Source organism: Aythya marila, assembly GCF_965140915.1.
Source record: "Aythya marila genome assembly, chromosome: 19".
Taxonomy (NCBI): domain Eukaryota; kingdom Metazoa; phylum Chordata; class Aves; order Anseriformes; family Anatidae; genus Aythya; species Aythya marila.
Genome location: NC_139060.1, coordinates 6,336,197 through 6,358,137, shown reverse-complemented (window position 1 = coordinate 6,358,137; position 21,941 = coordinate 6,336,197). Strand labels below are relative to the sequence as shown.

Below are 21,941 nucleotides of genomic sequence, written 5' to 3'. Positions count from 1 at the left end.
CAAATGTCTCTTACACTATGCTTGAATTGTTAAAGAATTACCTACTAAAATAAAATTAAACAGGATATATAATAACTAATAACTAAAGTATCAATATGCCTGCATGTTTTTATAGCTGTGTTCAGCAAAGGATGCTGAGAATACACATTGTTACAAATTTCTCTCAGCTTGGATAAAGTTGCAGCTCCATTTGGCACCTGAGATGTGGGAAAACAAAGAGGAACAGTTGACTTTTCCAGCGCAACAATTAGACTTTGTTTACAGAAAAAAAAACTTTCAACAATTTAATTCAGCCAACACAAGCTCCTTTATGAACTGTTTTACCCTGCTTTTGGATGTTTTCATCTTAAATCCATTTAAAATCAACTCAGGGTAAACTGAACTAAACTTAATTTTGACTGATATACAATAGTCTACACAGCCTTTTGCAATAGCTTAATAAATCCTTTATGGTCCATCACGCTTTATTCTGTGATGTTGCAACCATGTGTGCAAAAGAAAAACTATCTGGGGTTTAGGAGTTTGGCAAGATTTAGCGTCTCTGCTGTGTCGGATTTCTGTTGGGACCTTGGGTGAGTTGTATAAACCCCGATGTATAAAGGCACCCTGCACCACGGTGTGTCACTTGCAGCAGGCTGGCATGTCTAACTACCTTGTCTCTTCTTGCCTTGGCTTCCTCTTTGCACACAGAAAGCAACAGCACTGCCCTCCTTCACTGAAGCACTGTGCAGATGGAAACATCAGATGGCAAGATGTTCGTGTGACAAATGGAGAGTGGCATTAGGACAGACAAGCCCTGAAACACCAGGTGAATGTTATCTATGCATCTTGCATTCCTCCGCTGCTCTGTTAGGCTACACGCTCCTTTCCTAGCCTTTTGCACCATTTGCAAAGTCATGCAGCTTAGAACATGGATCAGGCCTTACCAACAGGCTTGTAACATCTATGGTCACCGGATCGGGTTAATACCTGCACTCTGTGTGCCTGCTGACGGCTTACGACCTTTGCCTTTAGGAACTGGGGGTAACAACTCGACTTCCTCCTGAGGCATCTGAGCAACCTTCTGCAGAAATATCTTCTCCAGGGCTTGGGCCATGAGCACGATGTCATCTGTGGGCTGCAGGAAGAAGACAAGCCTGAGCTGCGTCATCTGCTCATTAAAAGCCAAGAGGTTCAAGATCAAGTTTTGAAATCCCCAGTGACACTGCCCTTCAAATAAATGATGGTATCCACTGAACTGACAATAAACAGCCTAGCTCTTCTCCCTCCTTGTACACTGCTCTCCTGCTCGTCTAATCCAGTCTACAATGCAATAATCACAGCCTCTAAATAGGCTACATCCAGAGAATATCAGGACTTCCAGCCGAAGCCTGACAGCTAGCATCCTGTGCATCAGCGTGGAAGCAGAAAACTGGAACAGATGAGCTGTCCTCCCTGCTTGCCAACAGGTCCTAGAGAAAAGCGTAAACATAAAGTCTGTGGCTTATACTAATTAATTTGTTTATTTCAGCTAGTTCTCCAGAATGGGTCAATGATGACAAACCACTGTAAGAAACAAAAAAAAAAACTGGCTTTTAACAAGCTAACAAAACAGCAAATAAGCCAAACCCAAAATAATAATAAGCAATCTAAAGGTGTATAAGTATGGACGAGGCTCAGCAGAGGACAGAGTTACGCAACTTACTGAACTGCTCTCTGCTGCTAAAAGAGGCAGGAGACACTAGTTACTGATAGACGAGTATTGTAAAACTTAGAGCTAATAACACAAAACACCTGCATAAACCTTAGTTTACCTTGAAGAATTCCTAAATGAAAATAAGAGGAGTAAAAACTTGCTACATAACCCCCAAACAGCAATCTACATATAATTAAAAGGCACATTTGCCATTTTAAATGCTGTGAGGGAAGAACGACACAGCACAAAGACAGCTTTGTGCATTTCAAGTAATGTGGTTGCAATTAGTGGCATTTTCAATCCTTGCAAGGAGGGCCTGTAGCACAAAGGAGCTGCCCTGTTCAAAACCTGCACTGTAACAATTGTAGGTGGTTTTTTTCCTAGGCAGTGCCCCAGCTAAGTGCTTGTCTGGGCTCTTTACCTTGTTATAAATATAACAATTTGTAAACATGGTGTTGAAATCCTGCATACATTCACTGGCACTCCAGTAATAGTTATGTTCCAGGCGCTTCTTGATAGTCCCCATGTCCATGGGGTTTTTTATTATTTTGTGATAATCCTGTTGGAGAAACAGGAAAGATGTTACATCTCCTGGTATAAAGATAGTGTGTTCACATCTCTCTCGAGTCCCAGCTTTCTCCTCTTTCCCCCTCCCCAAAAATACACATCCCCGTATTTTTATGCAAAGTGCAAATATCACCTTTACTTTTATTTTCTAATTTGTAGCCCTTAACCTATCATTAGGAACTCGACTACAAGGCATCAGATCCCCCTGTACAACCACCAGCTCCCCCCCAGTACATGCTCGAACACACAAACAGCTGCTTGGCCATTACCAGCTTTTTTGTAGGGACAGCTGGACAGGGAAGATAGTAACAGTGATACATGGAAGAAAACATGCTTTCTGAGCAGCTCTATCTGGAAATTGATGGAAACCTTGATATCCCTTCACTGAGGTCACAGATGCCACTGCAGATTGTGCTGCAGAGCGGGACAGTGCCACTCTTTGCAGCTGGCTAACACCGCAGTGATGCAATTCGTGCTTGCGTGGGACCAGAAGTCAGGATAACAGGGGCAGCACTATCTTTGGTTTGTGTTCAGTTCAACAGTGAACTGGCAGCAGCAGTTTGGGAAACAGCAATTCTGCCTGCCTTTTTAAAAGACTGCCTCTGAAACGCTCGGCACTTACAGAGGTTTATCAGTGCCAGCTCTGGCTAAGACTGCACTAAAATCTTCAGTGACTCTCTGGGAACGGTCTCCGAAGGCTTCCACGTGTTAACCCAGTTTCTCTCTGGGCTGGTCTCAAGCATCTGTAGAGGCTGTGATTAGTCTGGAGACACTGCAGGCACGCGAGGTTATATGCTGTAATTTTCTCATTCCAAAGAAAGGCAGCAGTGCCTCTCACTGCATGTGCACACAAAGCCACATACAGCCCCGAGCCGCTCTGAGCCCAACCCTCAGGCACAACCCAGGAGACCAACTTTTTTCAGGCAAGGCACACTGGGACAGAAGAGGCAATCCTGCTGGTTGCTGGGCTTGTGCAGATTTGATTTGAAACATGTGAAAAACAATTACTCTTCCAACTGACTCCTCCTTTTTGGTAACCTGCCCTAAAGCCACTTCAAAATGTCTCTCTGAGAAACTAAATGCATAAAAAGAAGACACATAGGAGCACAGACCTAGTGAAACATTATACATGTGTTAAGTGTTTTACTCTTTCGATTATCACTTTAAATAGCACCCATTAACAAAATTACTGAGTTCAAAGGACTCCTGACCTAGTCCATAAAATCAGGTCATAACCTGCAGTAACTGTAGCTCTCCAGAGCTAACATACCAGAACCATGCTCCCTCAATCCTATCCACAATCCTTGGGTTCAGAGCAGTCAGAGTAATTCTGTAATGACTTCGTAATGGGCTGCCTGGAGGAACAGCCAGCAGGGCACATGGGGGGCTCCGTGTTTAAGTGAGGCAGGTGGATGGGGGCTTGCCTCCAGGGCTGAGTTTTCACACCTACAGGACCACTCTGAAGAGGTGAAGGTTGTGTGGTTCTGTTCCCTAGAATTAAGCTAATTAACTCACTTTTGTCATTTATGAATAACCTGGCTTTGTCTTGTACTACCTGGTCTGACAGAGACAGGATATATGTGTGTGTGTGTATATATATATATATATATATATATCATTAAGTACAGGAGGCAGATAGATAAATACAACTGTTCTGTTAGTTCTGCTTCCAGTATGGTGTTTGAAACCACTTCACTCCAAGTATGCTTGGCGATTAGCTTCTCCTGACTCCCTCATCCCTGCAGTCAGTGTCAGATCCAGGAAGGCCTATCGGAAACACAAGTCGCTCTTAGCCTAGTACCAAATGCTCCATGGAGCACGGGTAGCAGAGCACAGACTTTAGGTCTGTCACTCAAATTGGACAGAGGTGGGACACGGTGTTGGGGGGAAGACACACAACAGTAACCACAGGCAAGCCACAAACTAAGCACAGTGCTTCAGTTGCTCTAAGGCAGCTTGCCTGTGTGGTGTTTCCTTCCCTCACCAAGCCAGGAGCAGTTTTCTCCTTCAGAGACCTGCACCTTGCAAGCTCTGTAAAATATAATCTTCAACTTCAGTGAGTCTGAGAACGTCCGAGGTCATCTCCAAAAGCAACCTTACCACTCTGACCCGGGGATCAGAAAACCGATCTGATTAACATGCAGCTTTCCAAGAACACAACACCGAGAAGACGGTAGATACGTACCGGTAAATTCAATTTAATTGCATCAACAGGTTGGTAGAAAGGCCAAGCAAACTGATGCTTCCACAAGGTCTTTACAACCACATTTTGCATATATTGCAACTGGTTGGTCTTCCGGCCAGGCTTATTGGGATTAGTGACCTCCGGAGGCGGCGGATTCACAGGGCCCTGAGGAGCCTGAATTGCTGATGTGACTGTCGACATTTTCCTGCTCTTGCTCTCACTCGCTGTCACAGCGGCAGCAACTGGGAGATTTTCCTTCTTCCTTTATGCTCCCTGAATGGGACTGACATCCCATTTCCAGGGTCCAACCATGCAACCTACAGCAAATGAGGAAGAGGACAACATGTAAATGCTGGTACTTATTTAAGGTAGGCACATTCAAGCACTATCAGCAGTAGAAGCGTCTTAATTCAAGCTCTTTACCCCATCTGCTTCATTCTTTGTAACAAACTTTGTCACCTTGATGATGGGCATAGCGCAAGACCCAAGAGAGAGTGGGAACAGCAATTCCCAAATTCAAAGCCTGCAGAGAGCCAGTAAGCTTCGCAGGACTGGTTCTTGCTTTATCTAGGTCAGAGAGCATCATTGTACAAATACACACGGGGCAGCACAAGAATACAGCCGGGATGTAACGCAGAGACTCCCATGAATGTGCTGACTCAAGCCAGTAAATCCGTAGCACGCAGCCCCATGTAAACATAGCTATGCTGTCTCTGGACCCACGCTGGGTGGCACTGAGCCAGCTTGCACGCTTCCACACTGGTAGAACGGTTCTCTAAGATCCCACAATCAAGAGCTGACTCGAGCTGTCAGAAGATCCCCACCAAGAGAAGTGAGCAGGCCTGCAGAGATGTGCTGTGATCAGCCGTAAATGAAAAAGGCACCAGGAACATCCTAACTGGAAGCAATCTCTGCTTTGAATCTCAAATGTCTTAGTATGTCTCTTACTATGCCCAATTAACCGGACCCTCATGGAAGTTTCATATGGAAGATACAGGTTCAATATAAATGATAATTAGTGTTATACTGCTTTCCATGAGCTGGCTAAGAGAGCACTGCCATGCTCTCCCAAGGCATGCACGAAACACAGAAGAATACACAAATTGCAATATTTTATCCTATTTTTCCCTGGCAAACTCCAGCGGAAAAATGGTCTAGTATCACTGTTTCTTGTATACCATATGGTAAACAGCTCTGCTGTGTCATCTTCTGTAAACACTTGATATTTCAATTCGTATCAGAACTGTAGCTATGCTTCTTACGGCAAACAGACCACAGTCACTTTCTAGAGGCAGATTATTACAAATACATTCAGAAAACCACAAATATACTCTCACTGACATATGCTTCTTTCTTGCACATAGAAACATGAGCAGGGACAGAAACTGCAGTAATGCAAGGAGAGAATATTAAGGCATCCTAGAAAAATAACTCTTCCTTGATACCTCCCTAATCATCTCTACTGAATGTCTGGACTAAATATAGAACATCAACTTACCCTTTGAGCTGCTGATTAGACGATGGCGAAAAGTAAACACATGCCTAATTTAGGGAAATTTTACAAAAATAGATGTGTACAAAACATAAACAGATCTGTGACACAGAGGGATGTTTAAGTAGCCGTCCTCTCAGGCTTGCCCAGGCAGCAGAGGTATCTGCATTCCAGCATCCCGTAACCAGGACTGCGTTCTGGAAGCCCGGTGGCATTGTGAGCCAGGGACCACGGTGCAGAGCGGCCACCACGCTGGGTGCCAGGGACACCCAAGTGCTCTGGGTGCTGCAGGCACTGGGTGCACCTTGCTCTGGCCCAGTTTGGTTGGCTCCGAGGCGTCCCTGGCTCCAGAATCCAGACCCAGGTTATTTTAGGTTTTATTTTAGGGTTAATTGCATGGTCAGCTCTTATGGAGCTGGCGTGGAAAAGTAATTCCGAGTGCTACCGAGCATTTCAGTTGTAAGTTTGAAACTAAGCGGTATATAACTTAAGTATTCCCCTTAAATACCCTAAGGTTAAATAAGACAATCCTCTCTCCGTCAATTTCTCCACCTCCTTCTACCTCTCAAGCTCCATTTCAGAGAGGATTTTTTAAATTTCCATCAAATCCCAGACCCGTAATTCAAAAAACAGATCTGGCTCCTGCCTCTCCCAGACTTCCCCTCTGACCTCAGCCAAGGCATTCAGGATCTTCACACCACGGCTCCTCATCTGTGCCACGGAGGGAATGGTATTTCCTTTCTGCCTTCATCCGCTCCACCCAGCAGCCTGCAAACTCTCTGGGACACACACACACCGCCTCTTCACGTGCACAGCGCTGCTCGTCCAGAGAAGGCTCGCTTAAACGGACTGTAATAGTCATCAGTGACATAACTCAGAAAGGATTTTAATTAAGAACATTAGCAAAAGTAGGGGGGGTGAATCATGACAGCCAGCTCAGCCAGTCCTCTGACAACTGATCCTCTGTAACTTGCATTTTCCTACTCATTACTTAGTGCAACCAAGAGTGGCTACAAACCCCAAGCCTCTTAGCAGCAGTCATTGAAATTCCGGATCCTGCAGCTGAAAGACAGGAATAGCTACCTGGAAGTATCTGTTCCTGCCATAAACGCAGCTTTAATGTGCCTTCATCTCACTGCACCCTTTTAACCCTTACTCCATCATATTCCTCATCATCTGCCAGGGAAGCTGCAGATATCAGATCATCCCTTATTTTTATTTTTTATTTATTTAATTTTTATTTCCGTTCTTTTTTAAGTTTCAAAATAATACTTCTTAAAAAAGGAAAAAAAAAAAAAAAAAAAAAAGCAGGATTAGGAGAAACCTGAAGCTGAGGGTGCAGATGTTTTGGCAATGTCCCACCTCCTAGCAGAGTGCATGACAACATTTTCAGAGGCCACAGCCCCGCGTGAGACATTTACTAGCTGTCAGACCTCACTTATTATACAAAGAAAGCGAAGGCATGACCCTCTGACCTTCTCGATCTCTCAGTCAAATCATCCAACACGACACTTAAGCAGACTCCTGCACAGAAATCAAGCAGACTTCCACAAATTGCCCCATTTAATTGTAGAATTAAAATACACAGCTCTGGTCTAAGAGCTTCAGCATCTTCTGAAACTGCATGAATATCAACAGTTAAACTATTTGTGCAGCACCTCACTGCACGAGGTGCTGCACAAACCTGGAAGGAAGGCTGCCAAAACCTGCCCTGGCACAGACAGCACGTGCATTTTCCACTGAGGGCCTAAGGTTGGACTTCTTAGCCCAGAAGTAATTACTACTTAAAGTTAAAATTTTAAGTTACTACTTCTCCTGCTCCGCAGACCTGTAAGGTTCAAGTAACAGAAGCTGTCCTTGATTTTTCCGGCCACACGTCTGATATTACAAATTTGAAGTACGCCCTTTGCTGCCATAAAAAAAGAGCGCACACTGCTTGCCACATTGTGCATTTCTCCTCGTTCTTACGCCCCCCAGATTGAGGAGATAATTAAAAGCAAAACCCAAACCCAAACTTTCCAATAAATCCTGCTTCTGTGGAGTTTAAATCTGTCCTTTTGTGCTAAGTTGCAACCTCAAGTGTGGCATCCAGCAAAGCTATGGGGTTTGGCTTGTCCTTCAGCCAAACCACCCATCAAAAAAAAACACAGGCTGGAAGTTTGTTTTCTGTTGTTGTTTTTCAAAAACATTTGTTTCACTGAGTTGCTTGCATGGGTCAGTCAGCGGAGAGACAGTTGGCACGGAGAAAACATGTTAATAATTCCCTGCCCTCGTAGGATAACATTTGACTCAGCTGATGCTACCCACAGACTGTCTGCAGTGGTGGAGACTGTTTTAAAATAAGCTATAAAGCCCCATGAAATGTGCACTGTGCCAGCAAGCCTGCTGCTTCAGCTAACGGTTCTGCCACTTCCTTTGGCAAGGCAGAACATTTAACGGATGGCTCCGTCCCTTGCTGCTGTTCCTGCAGCACAGGAAGGTGTTTGTTTTGATTGCAAAATTAGAAGGTAGCGAGCTCTATGCTATCAGGCGAGCCCAACAACTTTCTCTTTCTGCCCTGTAGTATTTCTGCGTGGTTACTTGGACTTCGACCAAAAACTGGTGCAACTCCAGCCCAGCCAGGAGCAGCCACATAAATCTTCCTATCAGGGAAAATTATCAAGCTGAATAGATGTTCCTTGACCTCATCTTCATCTGCGCTGAGGTTGACAATTTGGTAGCACGGGCTGGGCACAGATCAGGGTCCCTTAGCTCCAAGCATGCTGCAGGCACACAGCAAGACCCCGTTCCTTGCTTGAAGAGCCAGTGCTTGCCATGCACGGTGGCGATGTGATTTGCCTGGGCACCCCCAGCGAGCCCATGGCAGAGCCCTGACCCCCAGCCAGAGCCTAGCCCCTCAGAAACACCACCTCCGAGGTAGCACTGCTCAAGCAGACGTGAAAGGCAGAGGCTGAGCTTTTCTGAAGGTAGGATGGAGCCAGAAGCATGCAAAGACAGCAGGGCAGCTGGAGCGGGCACCTGCTCTCTGCTCTCCAAGCATTACTGCCCCACCTCAGCTCTGTGCAACAACCAGAGCAGACGCTTGGTCCCTTTTCCTGGACAGCAGCAATAGCTGAAAACGTGGTCAGATTTGTCATCGGGTGTTATTCCCCACCTCGGAGAAGCCGCCGGGCCGTGCTCGCGCTGCCCAGACTTTCTTACAGCCATGGGAGAGGTTCAGCATGCTCTTATGGCTTCGGAGGTGCAGAAATTAGAAACTGGGGTTATGAGAAAGGCTGCCCTTCGATCAAATCCCCACAAACACAGATTGCTGCCAAGGCAGAAAAGCACATGGCTATTTGATTATAAAGCATGCAAAGGGCGGTGAGCAGAACTGCTTTCCCAGCCTTTCCTGAGTTGCCTAACTGAAGAGTGAGATTCTTTTTATCTTGATGCCACTGTGATTACGCATATATTGCTCGGTACATAAGCCACTTCAGCAGGAAGATGCTGAATAGCAACGGGAACTGAAAGTACAGAGCATTCGATTCTAACTGTGGCCAGGCAAAGTTCAGTAGAAGCAGCAAGTGAATTTGGTTTATTGGAGAACCCAGAAATCCATTTGAGTAAATCAAACATCACCCAAATGAGGGGAATATTGCTTTTCTCTCAAGTGCCTGTTAGCAAGCAATTTCCTACCCAGAAATCTCTTTTTGTCCAAACTGAGCAGCTTCCATTACCTTTACAATACAGCATCTCCAGAAAGAAAACGAGGGTATGGAGTCCAAAGATCCCTAAAGCAACCAACTGCCTGATCCACCCCTCTTTATATCCCCAGGAATGATTTCCATTCATCTTGGAGACAGCTGCATTACCCTTCATTATAGTACGTTAGCCATACGGCCCCCAAAATCTACCCATTAACACAACCTTAACCTCAGGTAAGATTATGAAGTGAGGGTAGTTGTGTCCATTTCATGCCTCTGGCTGCAGAAAGCAAGGGACACAATGCCTCTCCTCCAGGCTCCTCAGAGAGAAACAGGGCAGGTGTGTGATGATGCAGATGCTCTTCCTTCTTCACAGCCCTGCATAGGAACCGAACTTCAGGCAGCTTTCACTCCCCACTAACTCCATGTCAGCATGGACGTTCCCTTTAAATACACAGGGATCTGCAATTTAAGACCAAGGCTCGAGGGCAGACGATTTGCTTTATCAGCCAGCGCTGCCCTGGCAGACACACACACGCTGCACACAAGATGCTGCCCCCTCCGAGCTGGGGATGAAGCGTTTGCAGCTGGCCTCACTGCAGGAAACAGCAATTTGGCTCGCAAGTGCAGCTTTGCACTCCGAAAGTCCATTCAGCTGTCCTTCTCGTCTCCCACATTGTTAATTCCACGCAGAGATTTGCCTTTTGTGTACGTTATTTTGAGCACAGCCCCAGTAACGCCCCGAGACTCACAGACACAACTGTGCACTTTGCTTATTTCTGCACAAGGGAGGGAGATCACGGCAAACTCACTCGGTTCCTTCACTTCTGGCTTGGTTAGCTGAAGGCTCCTTGGATGCTATGGATGGATTTCCCACCCTTGATTTCTCCTTAGCTAACACAAGGGCAGGTGTTTCCTCAGCGAGGAGCCTCACTGGTAGGTAAGAGTTAGCCAGAGGTGTAGCTGTTAATTTCAAGGGCTTGCAGTTCCGACACATACTCAGCATTTCCCACAACTCAAGATGCCTTACATCATGCCTTCAAACTTCGGGGTACCCAAAAGTTACTTTACCCTAACTATAAAAGCACTGGGGACTTCTACGAGCACTGCTCTTGGCACCCCAAGTAAAAAGTTCCTTCTGATAATCATGGGCCAAAGCATTTCTCTCCACCGAGCTGCTAAAACCACCGAAAGCACCTCCCGAGTCTGAGCAAGAATTGAGATGCACGTCACATACTTTCTGCAACACAAATCATATGGGGCTCAACTGCTTTCTAAAGGCTGCAGCTTCGAGTGCAGGGAGTGATGTTTCACAGTATAACAAGTTTATTTTCATAGCTTTGAATTTGCTTTTGAGAACAGTTTAGACAACCACCCTCAGTAATGGATTAGGCACAGTTGATCTTATTTGGTAGCAGGGCGAAGGACAAAATGACCTCTGGACATTTCTTCCAGCCCTACCATCTTGTGGTTCTCTGAAAACAGACAAATTTTAACTCAGCCATATGTTGGTTGTGTGCAAGCCCTTCAGTTATGTGCACTTTTGTTAACAAGGCAACAGGAGGAAAGACGAGTGTCAGACTGGTTAGGGAGTTTACTCTGTGTTGGATTCCTCACTAGGGGAGTTCAGCCAGCTTGAGACCTCACTCTGAGCTGAGGATTGGACTAAGACTTGTGAAATAAAGTGAACTGCACTTACAAAAAGTCTTCTTGGAAGCATGTCAGCAAGTTAGCTAGGTGACCTATAATGAAAACATTAATGAAAGCTTAGCTGTAGCAGTAGAAGTAACCTATGAAGAAGTTTCAGAGTGGACAAAGCAGCTAGTGGCTTGCACGTGATACTCTGGGAAGACTGAGTCAAATCTGTGGGACAGGAACGGGTAGGTGCTAAACAGGAAAGCTCTAGTGGTTGTGTCTTTCACAAGATAAACCAATTACCCGTTTGTGGCAATGAAAAAAAAAAAAGGGGGGGGCTGTTTCAGCTTTCATTTTCATTACAGAGATTTGTAACAGAAAGGTAAGTGTTTGGGAGACTCACATGCCCAGACAGAGTCTGCTCGTGCCACTTCTTCCTAGCAGGGCAAAGCAGAGATGCGATGAAGTTACCTTGCATGACCCAGAAGGTTGAACCCACACCGCCTCACAATCGTGGGCAGAGCCGGAGAGACGCCAGGCAGCCGGCAGTCAGGGTTCAGAGAGAAAGGAGATAAGGTGAGCCTGCTTCTGGGCACGTGCCCTCTCGTACGTAACGCACTGCGACACGCCTGCTGGCACCACACCTTCACATCGAGGGCTTCTGTGGCAATGTGCAGAACTGGTAGAGGGGTTACTGCAGCGCCCCAAAGCCCCGCGTGTGCAGCAGAAGCCCTGCAGCCTCGGGCACCAGGCGAAAAGAAAATGCTGGGAAGGTGCTGGCACGCAGCCACATACCATACAAGCTCCCAACATGTCAGGAGCGGGAAGGGGGGGGGACCCAGGGGAGGCAGGAACGTGGCTGAAGGCGCATTGGAAGGATGGTGTAAACCACAGCCCCGACAGCATCGCAGCGTCTCCGTGATTCAGTAACCACTTCAAGCCCCATCCTGCGAAGCGCTGAGCAACTTTCCCCTCTCGCTCAGCTGCACGGTTTCTGCGGCTCCGCGCCTCTCCGCAGATGGGTTTTGCAAAACTTATCACCTACAAGATACAACTAATTGCTCCATCAAGATAAACCTCTTTCGAAGGAAGGTTTAGGCAAAGACACAAACTCAGGCTCTGCACGCTTTTTGGCCCCTCAGCCTGGCTCAACCCCTTCTCTAGGGGGTCTGTTAGGGTGAGAGAAAGTTAAACAGAAGGTTAGGTGCTACCTGGGGTTGGGAGGTCTGTTCTGAAAGAGGCAGGCTTGTGGGTGCTCCTATTCTTGGGGTTGCAATTGCTCTGATAGATGATCTGGCCAGCTCTATCCAGCCCTGAACACGCAGCCTCTCGCAGCAGACTGTGACCCCAGCTGGAGAAGTGTCATTGTACAAGCATAAGGTGTGCAAGATCGTGGAGATCCCAGTCTCTGTCATCTCATTTCCTAAAAACACAACAAAGAAACTGGAGCCCTGCCAAGGAAAGTAATCTCCACATGTACACAGAAGTTGACCAGGGAAGAGAAAAAGTTAAAGGATCCCGGATTCAAAAACCTTGCTGATGGGCAAAGGGGAAGACTCTACAGGCTCGGCCACAACTCCTACAGACTGGCCAGTTCTGCCAATTCAGAACCAGCACAAATGCTGCCTGCTGGATGCCCTCCCTGGTACTCCACCACTGAATGTTTTGGGTACGCATAATCACTTTAAACTCCGCAGGTGGACAGAACCTACCGTTCCGCCTCTATTCACCCTCACTTCTGCACTCAGGTCTGTATTTTAAGATCCATCTGAATTACAAATCCACTTGCACGCTTGGGTTTGAGCTGCAGTCACCCATTTATTAGCATCCTGTGGGCCAGCATTCCCAATTGCTTTGCCAGTGGGAGACCAAAGCTGTGTGACAACCTGACCTGCCTTCACCACAAGCTTTCTTGTACCAGATCTCAGTGGCACGGGATCTGTGGGTCCCTCCTTGCTCAGCCATCAGAAAACACCACCACAGTGCACAAGGAGCAAAGGAAAGAAAATCTCACTTGCTGCAAGCTGCTACGAAGAAAACATGTCTCAAAGTTCAGGAGCAACAGGTCTGTCCTAAACACACCACCAAGGTGGCACACAAGCAGGCCTAACCTGTTCATCATTTCAGAACTGGATGGAGATGAAAGGGTGCTAAGAAGTTTTAACCTGGTATCCACTGGCTTCAGAAGTCAAGCTAAGGTGCCTTTTTGCTTCCTTTCCTTCATGGAGCAAAATTTGTGGAAAGAAACAAGTATTAGCGAGCAGATAAACTGGGAGAGGAGACGGGCAGTCAACTCTGAAAAGGAGAAAAGACCTACATCCTGCAGGAGAAAGCAAGATGTGGAGAAAGTCAGGAAAAGAAAGGAGAAAAATAGAGAAGAGACAGGAAGTTAAAGCTTCCCATTTCATGCAGCTTGAAAAGGCGACTGACCACAGGCTGCAGTTAGGTGCTGCATCACACACATCCGCTCCCACTTCTGTGGGGTACAGGCTGGTGTGAGGGGGAGAGGAGCCCGGGTGTGCTTCATCCAGGCTCAGTCTTTGGCATTGCTGCCATGCAACAACACAGAAAGGACCATCGTGGACCAGGACTTCGTGCCAGATGCTTTATGAGGACTGTGCATGCTGTAGGAGACGCCAGCCTCTGCTCATGACCACCCATTGAAAGTGTGCAAGAGTGGGATGGGGATAGGGACTGTAAGCTGGAGTCTGATGGAAAGGGCAATGAACTGACAGGTTGGACACCTCGGTTTAACCGTGTTCCACCAGGCTGTGTGCAGACATCAACCACCCTGACTGAGAGGTCGTACTGCCTGGCCGTGACCAAGCACAGGGCAGCACCCACACGGCCTCTGCCCTAAGGAGAGGCCCAGGCAGGCCACGAAAGGGAGGCCCAGGCTGGCAAGATGCAGTGACCTAAAGAAAAAAAAAAAAAAAATCACAGCAGTTCAGCACCAGTCTCGTGCCCTGCCAGCACCGCATCCCACCTCCTTCAAGGCTCTGTCTCTTAATTCCCCATGCTCATCTATTACTTTACAGCCAAACTGCCCCAAAGTGTGACCTATCCAACACACTACAGCACATTCAACCTGTGACTCCAGAAGTCAGCTTTCCCAATTTCAAGTTAGCGAACCATCCTGCAGTCACATTATTAAAAAAAATAATACTACTGCTCTGGCACTGCCCCAAGTTTCAGATGATACGTGCATAATAGAAGCATTTATGTATGCCCATTAAAGCTTAACGTGGCAACACCCGCAACGGCTTCAGAACTCTTAATGGGATTATGGCATGTCTACACCCTTGCAGGGTTCTCTTTTTTTTTTTTTCTTTTTGCTTTTTAAAGGATGTGATCTGCAGCTAAACATTTGTGTTCTGAAAAGGACAGTCAGCCCTTCCCCTTTTTAATCAGCATATGGTGCTCTGTGTACTTGTAAAAGTAGAAAACTCACATCCATTCAGTTTGATTCAGTATACGGCGAATAAATTATACATAATCTTTCCACAACAGGTTTTGTCATGATTGTTTCTTTTTCTGATCTTTGATTTCCAAAGAGAGATTATTGGACACAAAGCATTTTGAAGAAAAGGAGAAAACCAAAAAAAAAAAAAAGCGAGAACGAATACTTCCCTGCTGGGCAGAACATCTCTGAGCTTGTGCTATACCTGCAAAGAATTACAAAACACAAAAGAGCTACAAAACAGGATGCTGACATCTCCGCTCAGTGCTCGACTCCCCGTGCTGTGGGCTTGCCAGTTCCCCATTTGTAAAATGGGGATAGAAATACGTCCCCTATCACTCACAATTAAAGCCATTCGTCTTTTCCCATGCGTTTACACAGCCCATTGAACATCAAGTCCTTTACAGTGCTATGATGATACCAATTTTTATGGAAAAAACAAAACCAAACAGACACTACACTTAGAAACTAATATTTCTGAGGTACTCAAATACCATGACTTGGGTCTAGGAATACTTTAGTGCATATATAGGTACATATATATACATAAACACTAACTGTCATTTGAAAAAAGTAGAAATGAAACTGCCCTCTGCTTTATATCCTGCTCCCCAATAACAGGGTGCTCTTTGGGCATGTTTCTAAAAGATAAACCACACCACCACAGAGGTCTCCCGTGACACCTGCTAGGGAGGGGTTTTCAGATACAGCCACCTTCATCTCAAACTGACAGCCTACAGGGAACAGGAAGAGCAACTCCTCTTAATGAAACTAAATACAAGAAGTGTTCGGAGTGAAGTACAGAATACAGAGCCCAGGTGATCAGTTCCATTCCTATGTGCTACCTGCTGGAAGGACGGCTTTCTGCTGCGTGCCTAACGACCTACACCACAAGGCTCCCCTACATCACTAGCGCTGCACGACCATCTCTCAGCATCACTAATGCCACTTACAGTGCTACAGACATTATCCTCAGGGGCAGCTCCACGCAAACATTGACAGAGAAGACAGACTTCTAGCAAGCAGACACAGATCCACACGCTAACTCCTTAGAAGCATTTCACAGCACAGAGCAGAACCTCCTAAGGAACTCAGAGAAAGCATCTTCTGTCACCAACAGACCTCTCACACACTTCTTGTGCTCTAACACCTTCTCCTATTCCATTTTTTAACTTATTTTTCATACATTGATATGACTAAACATACTATTTTGAAGAATAGAAGATTGATTTTAGGACAAAAAGCATTAAAAGTGGAGTAAGCAGGGATCAGCCGCTACTGGTGTAAATCATGCTGGGTTTACAGTACGGCGACTTTCCCAAGCACACAAAGCTCACCTAAATCAATACACGACATTCAAGTCAGTTTAAGGATTGGACAATGAAGTGAAATGGATTGAATTACCATGACATAAAATTACTACTCGTTAGCTGAGCCGCAGTAATGTTACACTTGGTAACAGGGCAGAGCAAGCACACTCCCCCCCAGGTTAATTATTGCAGCTTGGCTGGCACAGGAGCAGCAACTTGCTGGGCTGCAGCAGCCCTCCCGTTTACAAACAGCACTTCTCCCCTAAAAAACATTAAAGTCAGGTTGGTGTAACCCATTTATCTGTTTCTAGACCAGCACAAGCACCTCTCCTGAACAAACATGCTGTCCCAGAACAGTAACTCAATGGGTTAACTCAGAGCAAACAAGTGCAAAAGGCTGCATGTGGGCCACTATTTCAGAGGAAAGGAGAAGGGAAAAAGTTTGGATTTTGAAGCCTGCATCCTGCCTGTGCAGGGAGCTGAGGCTGCTAACTGGGGGAAGGAGGGGAAGGAGCTCCCCTCGCCTAACAAACAAGGGAAGGATCCCAACAGCAGGATCTGGGCTCCCCCAGACACACAGCTCCCGCTGCGAGCACCCCCAGCTTAGCTCCCTGCAAAGTGAAGAGACAACCCCTAAGCCTCTCTCAAAGCTCCTGCAGGAAAAGTAAAACTCGTGGGCTGAGATAAAGACGGTTTAATAGGAAAGAAAAGAGGAAGGAAAAAAAAAAAGAATACATGAAACAAGTAACGCAAAATGTAATTGCTCAGCACCAGCTGGCCCATGCCCAGCCAGTCCCCAAGCAGCAGCAGCCCCCTAGCAAGTTCCCCCTGGTTTTATGGTTCAGCATGATGCCATATGGTATGGGATATCCCTTTGGCCAGGTTGGGTCACCTGTCTTGGTCCTGTCCCCTCCCAGCTTCTGGTGCACCCCAGCCTCCGCCCTGGCAGTAAGGTGTGAGAAGCTGATGTCCTTGACTTGCTGTGAGCACTGCTCAGCAACAACTACACCACCAGCGTGTGATCGGTATCATACTGCTCCTAAACCCAAAACAGGGCACCATGCTAACAGCTACACAGAGAATTAGCTCCATCCCAGCTGAAACCAGGACACCGATGAAGTTCAAGGCAAAGGAAGCACAACCACCACAGCGTGGACACAAGCACCATGCTGCTTATTCCGAGCAAACGAGGTCATTCCCACAGCTGACCTGGATCAACTAGGACTGAGTCTAAACCTCGAAGTCTGAAGCTGAACGGGCTTGGGGTTGGAATTGTTTAAGCCAGGTCACGCTCTTCCAGATCAGCCCCCATTTCACAGAGATTTCACCGCGGTTCGTCTCTGCTCCACCTGTTGCATTGCTGGTGGAGAGGAAAATGTCAAGGTCTGGTCCAGTAAAAGGGATGAGAAACTCAAACAAACCTCCTCCTCTGCCCAGGTTATCCGAGTCGCTGAAATACACCCAGACACGATGGTGTCTTCTTATCAGACTCAAGCTGGAAAAAGGCTGAGGCCCGGCAAGGTGTGAAAAGAATCCAAAAGAGGCAAGTGTTGCTTCAGTCAGTGCCTTATCAGCAAGGCTGGGGGAAGGAACAAGGACTAGGAGAAAAAGCAGCCTTAACAGCGCATTACAGTGAGTTTCCACACTGCTCTCCCGAAGAATTTAAATCCTTTTAACACTGCCTTTTGCAGCAAGCGGGTTAAAGAGTACTTCCTCCCTTTTACTGCGCCCCAAAGAAAGATGTTCACCTCCAGCAAGCACTAACGATTGACAAAGCCCCACTAACATCACAGTGAGATACTGTGGAATGAAAAGCTCGAGACGCACACATCCTTCCAAAATGTCCTGACAGCTCACTGAGCAGCACAGCAAACAATGGCTCCTTCCTAATTCCCAGAACTTGACTGCTTACAGTGGTGTTCTGGGCTATTACTGGAGAATAATGTGGCAATTTAAGGGGAAAAAAAATAAAAAAGCAACAACAAAACAAAACATAAGGTTCACGGTAATGATTGGGAAACCCGCTGCAGATTAATGAATTCTGCAAATTAGCAAAGAAGGAGCAAGCGGGATTAAAGAGAAACAATCGGCAACGCTGAAATGCAAAACGCTCTTTGTGCATTTATTTAGGTGAGCGCAGTTCTGCCTGCACCGAGAGCACCTGATAGCTTACCGAAGTAGACAGAGGGTAATATATTTTGTAAAAGTAATTAAGCCTTTGAAACATGAGACCTCTACATCACTCAGCTGCTGCTGAGGAGAGGGATTTGACTCCCGAGTTGTTTGTGCTGTCAGCGGGGCTGATCAGGCTCCCAGATTACTCCGGGGAGAAGGAGCAGGGCTCCAGGAGCGCAGCCAGGCTGGGCTGGAAGCACACAGCCCCCCGCCCCACACCCCTCGCGTGTTGCGGGAGCACACAAGCGCCCTCCAAAAGCCAAGAGGCAAGAAATAAACAGCGCCTTTCACAACTTGAACCATGAAGTGCGGGTAAAAACTCGTGGAAGTGCCAGGAAGCAGTGAACCAGGCTGTATCTGCAAACACCAGCACAACCAGCCTTAAGGGGCAGACAGAAGAGCAGCACTGCTGCCTAGCATACACTCCGAGCGGGCCCATCAGAGTTTTAACACATGCTTTTCTTCCAAATATTTTTTAAATGACAAGAACTAAAGTTTTTGACGGCACCTCAGTGCTAAAACAACAGCAGCTTTATTTCCAGAAGTAATCGAGCCTCGTTTGGAGTCTGAGCTGCTTTAATTTTAAATACGAAGTCACTTTGGAGAACAAACCTCAGACATGCATTCTTTTTTAATTTAAACTCTGCAGGCACAGGTCACTAAAACTAAAAAAGCCTTTCACTGGGCTAGCTACTGCCTCAGCTCCCAGCACCACACAGGCGGCGCGTACGGAAGACAATATTGCAATCAAGCTAACGCCAAATGTTGAATAAGACTATTACCCTCTGCCCAATCCTTTTATTAAACGTTGTCTCAGAGCACTAAGTACATGCGTAAGTGAGTATTTTTAACCAGCGTGGAGTAAAGAGAAAGAAAACACAATGTTAGCATTTATTCTTTCCAAAAAGGAAGGCTCCGAGGTCAGAAGTTGCTCTGTTTCAGCAGGAGCCTCCGAGTGGATTATTAAAAACTCCCTAAACTTCTGAGTTAACAAAATAAGACACCCAGCACTCCGCTAGAGCTGCGCTCTGCAGATTAGGAGGCAGGACTCTGTGTTTACAGCATGCTCAAGTTGTTGGGTAAGCAACGCAGCTCGAGGTTTTTTGCTTGCAACACAACCAGACTGTGTTGGGGATTCCTTGTTTGTTTTGGTGCGTGTTTATTCCACACTTCTCACTCCTCTATTGCAGCACATACGGTAGACACCGAGTCCTCTCCAACACCTTGACTTATCGCCGAGCAAATTAAGGACACGAGCTCCAGCTTGAACCTCAAATTTCCAGCTTAATTTAGAGACACTCCCTTAGCAGGCTGACAGAGACTGAATGCATTAAAAATACTAACGAGCTTATCAAAACCACCTCTCCACTTCTCTATTCCCAGCAAGGAACAGCAGGTGTGCTTCGCTAATTGCACTACCCCCCAGCCTACTATTTACTAACATCGGGCAACTTGCATGTAAAATTTATAAACGTTGGAGCAGTGCTGAAGCCACCACGTTTGCTGATCCAAAATAAAAAGTTTATTTTGGTAACTTTCGATTCCCATAGCCATCGGCGGAGGGGTGCACACAAGGTACAGAGGTGTCACACATTTAACACCAACCACCCAGGAGGCAAGCTGAGCGTTGTCAGAAGACAGCTCAGTAGGAAACCCACTCCCCCCCGGCACCCTGCGAGGCTCAGCCTCCCGCTTACAGAGCGCGGATCTGCGCCCTGCACACTGCAGCTTTGTTTGAAAGCGAAACCAAGCAGGCTACAAATAACACTCTATCCCTGGCGCCCGCGGAGGTGCGAAAGCTAAGAAGTCGTATAAACGGAGGGAAAGCCAGGCTGTTTGGAAGTTTGATGTTTTATTACCGGTGGCGTTGCTCCTCGCGTGACACCGAGCAGGCAATCTGCAGGCAATTTTTTCTGCGCCTTCAAAGCGCGGAAAGTTTGGACAACAAACCCGCGCTTCCCCTTGATTTGCCAAAGTCCCGAGGACGCCAGCTACCTGCACAAGGCCAGTAGCTGCACACACACACGCAAACACACACACAAACACACTCACGCACGCACCCATACCCACACCAGCACCCTCCCAGGAGCTGCCCGGCCCCTCTCCGCACCCCCTGTGCGCCCGCGGAGCTGCCCCAAGCCGCTTGCTCCTGCTCTATTCCCTTGTCTTTTCCCCCGCCTTTTTTTTTTCCCCTTTTCTCTTTCCTTTTTCCCCCATTTTTTTCCCTCTTTTCCCTAAGAGCGCCCGCCACCTTCCTTTCCCTCGCCCCTAATATTTTTTTTATTTTTTTTTCCCCTTCAAAAGATGGCGGGCAGAGAGAGAAAGCGAGCGAGGGAGAGCGAGCGAGAGAGGGGGGGAAGAAGGAGGGGAAGGAGGAAGAGAAGAAAAAAAAAAAAAAAAAGAAAGGAAAGGAAGAAAAGAAAGCAAATCCCTCCTAAACCCCTTCTGCGCGGGGGCGCGGGGCAGGGGCCGGGGCGCGCAACCCCCGCGGCCGCCCGGGCGCTTTGGGGGCGCTGGGCGAGGAGGAGCAGAAGAAGGAGAAGAAGCAGCAGCAGCAAGAGAAGAAGCAGAAGCAGAGGAAAAGGGTGGGCAGGAGCGGCGGGGCCGGGAGGAAATCAATGGGCAGGCTGTGCCCAGCCCGCCGCGCTTTGTTGCATTGTGGCGGCGCACAAAGGCTGCGGGGCCGCGGGGAGCGGCGCATGGGGGGCTCCCGCAAGAAGAAGGAGGGGAAGGGGAAAAGGGGAGGGCAAAACAAACAAAATAAATAAATAAATAAGCAAGCAAACAAACGATAAAAAAAATAATAATAATAATAATAAATCAGCGTTGGCCTTTCCCAAGTGGGTTTTTAGCCTTCCCTCGCTTCTTCCCCGGTCCCCCTCCCCTCTACTCCAACCCCGCTCCCTCCAGAACCCGGTGCTAGCACCGCCTCGCCCCCAGCACCCGAGAAAGAAAAAGGGAAAGATTAAACCGGATTACTTTGCCCCGGCGGCTCCAGCACCGTTTGCCTTACAGTCCCCCTCCAGTTGCTCTTCTTTTTATCCTCGCCAAGGCAGTAGAATAGATGCGCTCCAGCGCCCGAGAGCTCATGCGCCAGGGCGCAAGGCCATGTGGGGCCGGTAGTCCCGGCCGGGCAGGGCTGCAGGCGGTGGCCACCCCCCCGGACTACAAGTCCCAGGAGCCGGCAGGGCCCCCCCCGGCTCCCCGGTTCCCCCCCGGGCTCCCCCCGGAGCGGCGGCGGCGGCGGCAGCGGCCGGGGAGCGGCGCGGCCCCGGCGGGGGAAGGAGCGGGGGCGGAGAGGGGAGGCTGGGGGGGGGGAAAGGGGGGACAAGGGGGGGTCCCCGACGTCCTGCCGGGGGGTTTGGGGTCCCCGAGGGGGCGCAGAGCTCGGGGATGGGGAGCTGGGGACCCCGCGGGCAGCCGCTTGCTCCTTGGGATGGGGTCAAGCTGGTAGCCGGAGCTGGCCAGTGCTTGTTGGGATTTTATTTTTATTTATTTAATTAATTAATTTTTAATTTTTTTTTTTTTTTTCTCCTCGGCCCGTGCTTCTTTTTGCTTGGGCCCGTGCTTTGCTGAACTCGCGGTTTGCATTGGGTAATGCGCGCTCCTCTCGGTTACGCAACGACTAAAATGCAAGCCGCAATAAAAATAGCAGGCGGCCAGCGCGAGATGTCGGGGAGAAATCACCCCAAAAATCCGTCCGGAGAGCCTTCAACCCCGTGTGGTGTGCTTAGTGCGTTCCACCGCACGGTCAGC

At 47.7% G+C, this 21,941-nt stretch overlaps 1 protein-coding gene across 6 annotated transcripts in view; it reads right to left on the bottom strand.

The window, feature by feature from the left end:
• The window catches only part of BRD3 (bromodomain containing 3), a 48,233-nt gene extending 26,885 nt beyond the window's left edge, over nucleotides 1-21,348 (bottom strand). For 3 of the 6 annotated variants that reach the window (XR_014318793.1, XR_014318795.1, XM_082775335.1), the window contains exons 1-4: nucleotides 21,165-21,348; nucleotides 4,428-4,744; nucleotides 2,097-2,234; nucleotides 970-1,117 (exon numbers count right to left, since the gene is read on the bottom strand). Coding sequence is in view for 1 of the 6 variants with exons in the window: in XM_082775335.1 (XP_082631461.1) it covers nucleotides 970-1,117; nucleotides 2,097-2,234; nucleotides 4,428-4,628 (487 nt within the window). In the remaining 5 variants the exon portion in view is untranslated. Of the gene's footprint in view, nucleotides 1-969; nucleotides 1,118-2,096; nucleotides 2,235-4,427; nucleotides 4,745-6,588; nucleotides 6,769-21,164 lie in introns of all 6 variants that reach the window. The other 3 variants (XR_014318794.1, XR_014318796.1, XR_014318797.1) reach the window with 3 other exon arrangements.
• Nucleotides 21,349-21,941: the final 593 nt, after the last annotated feature.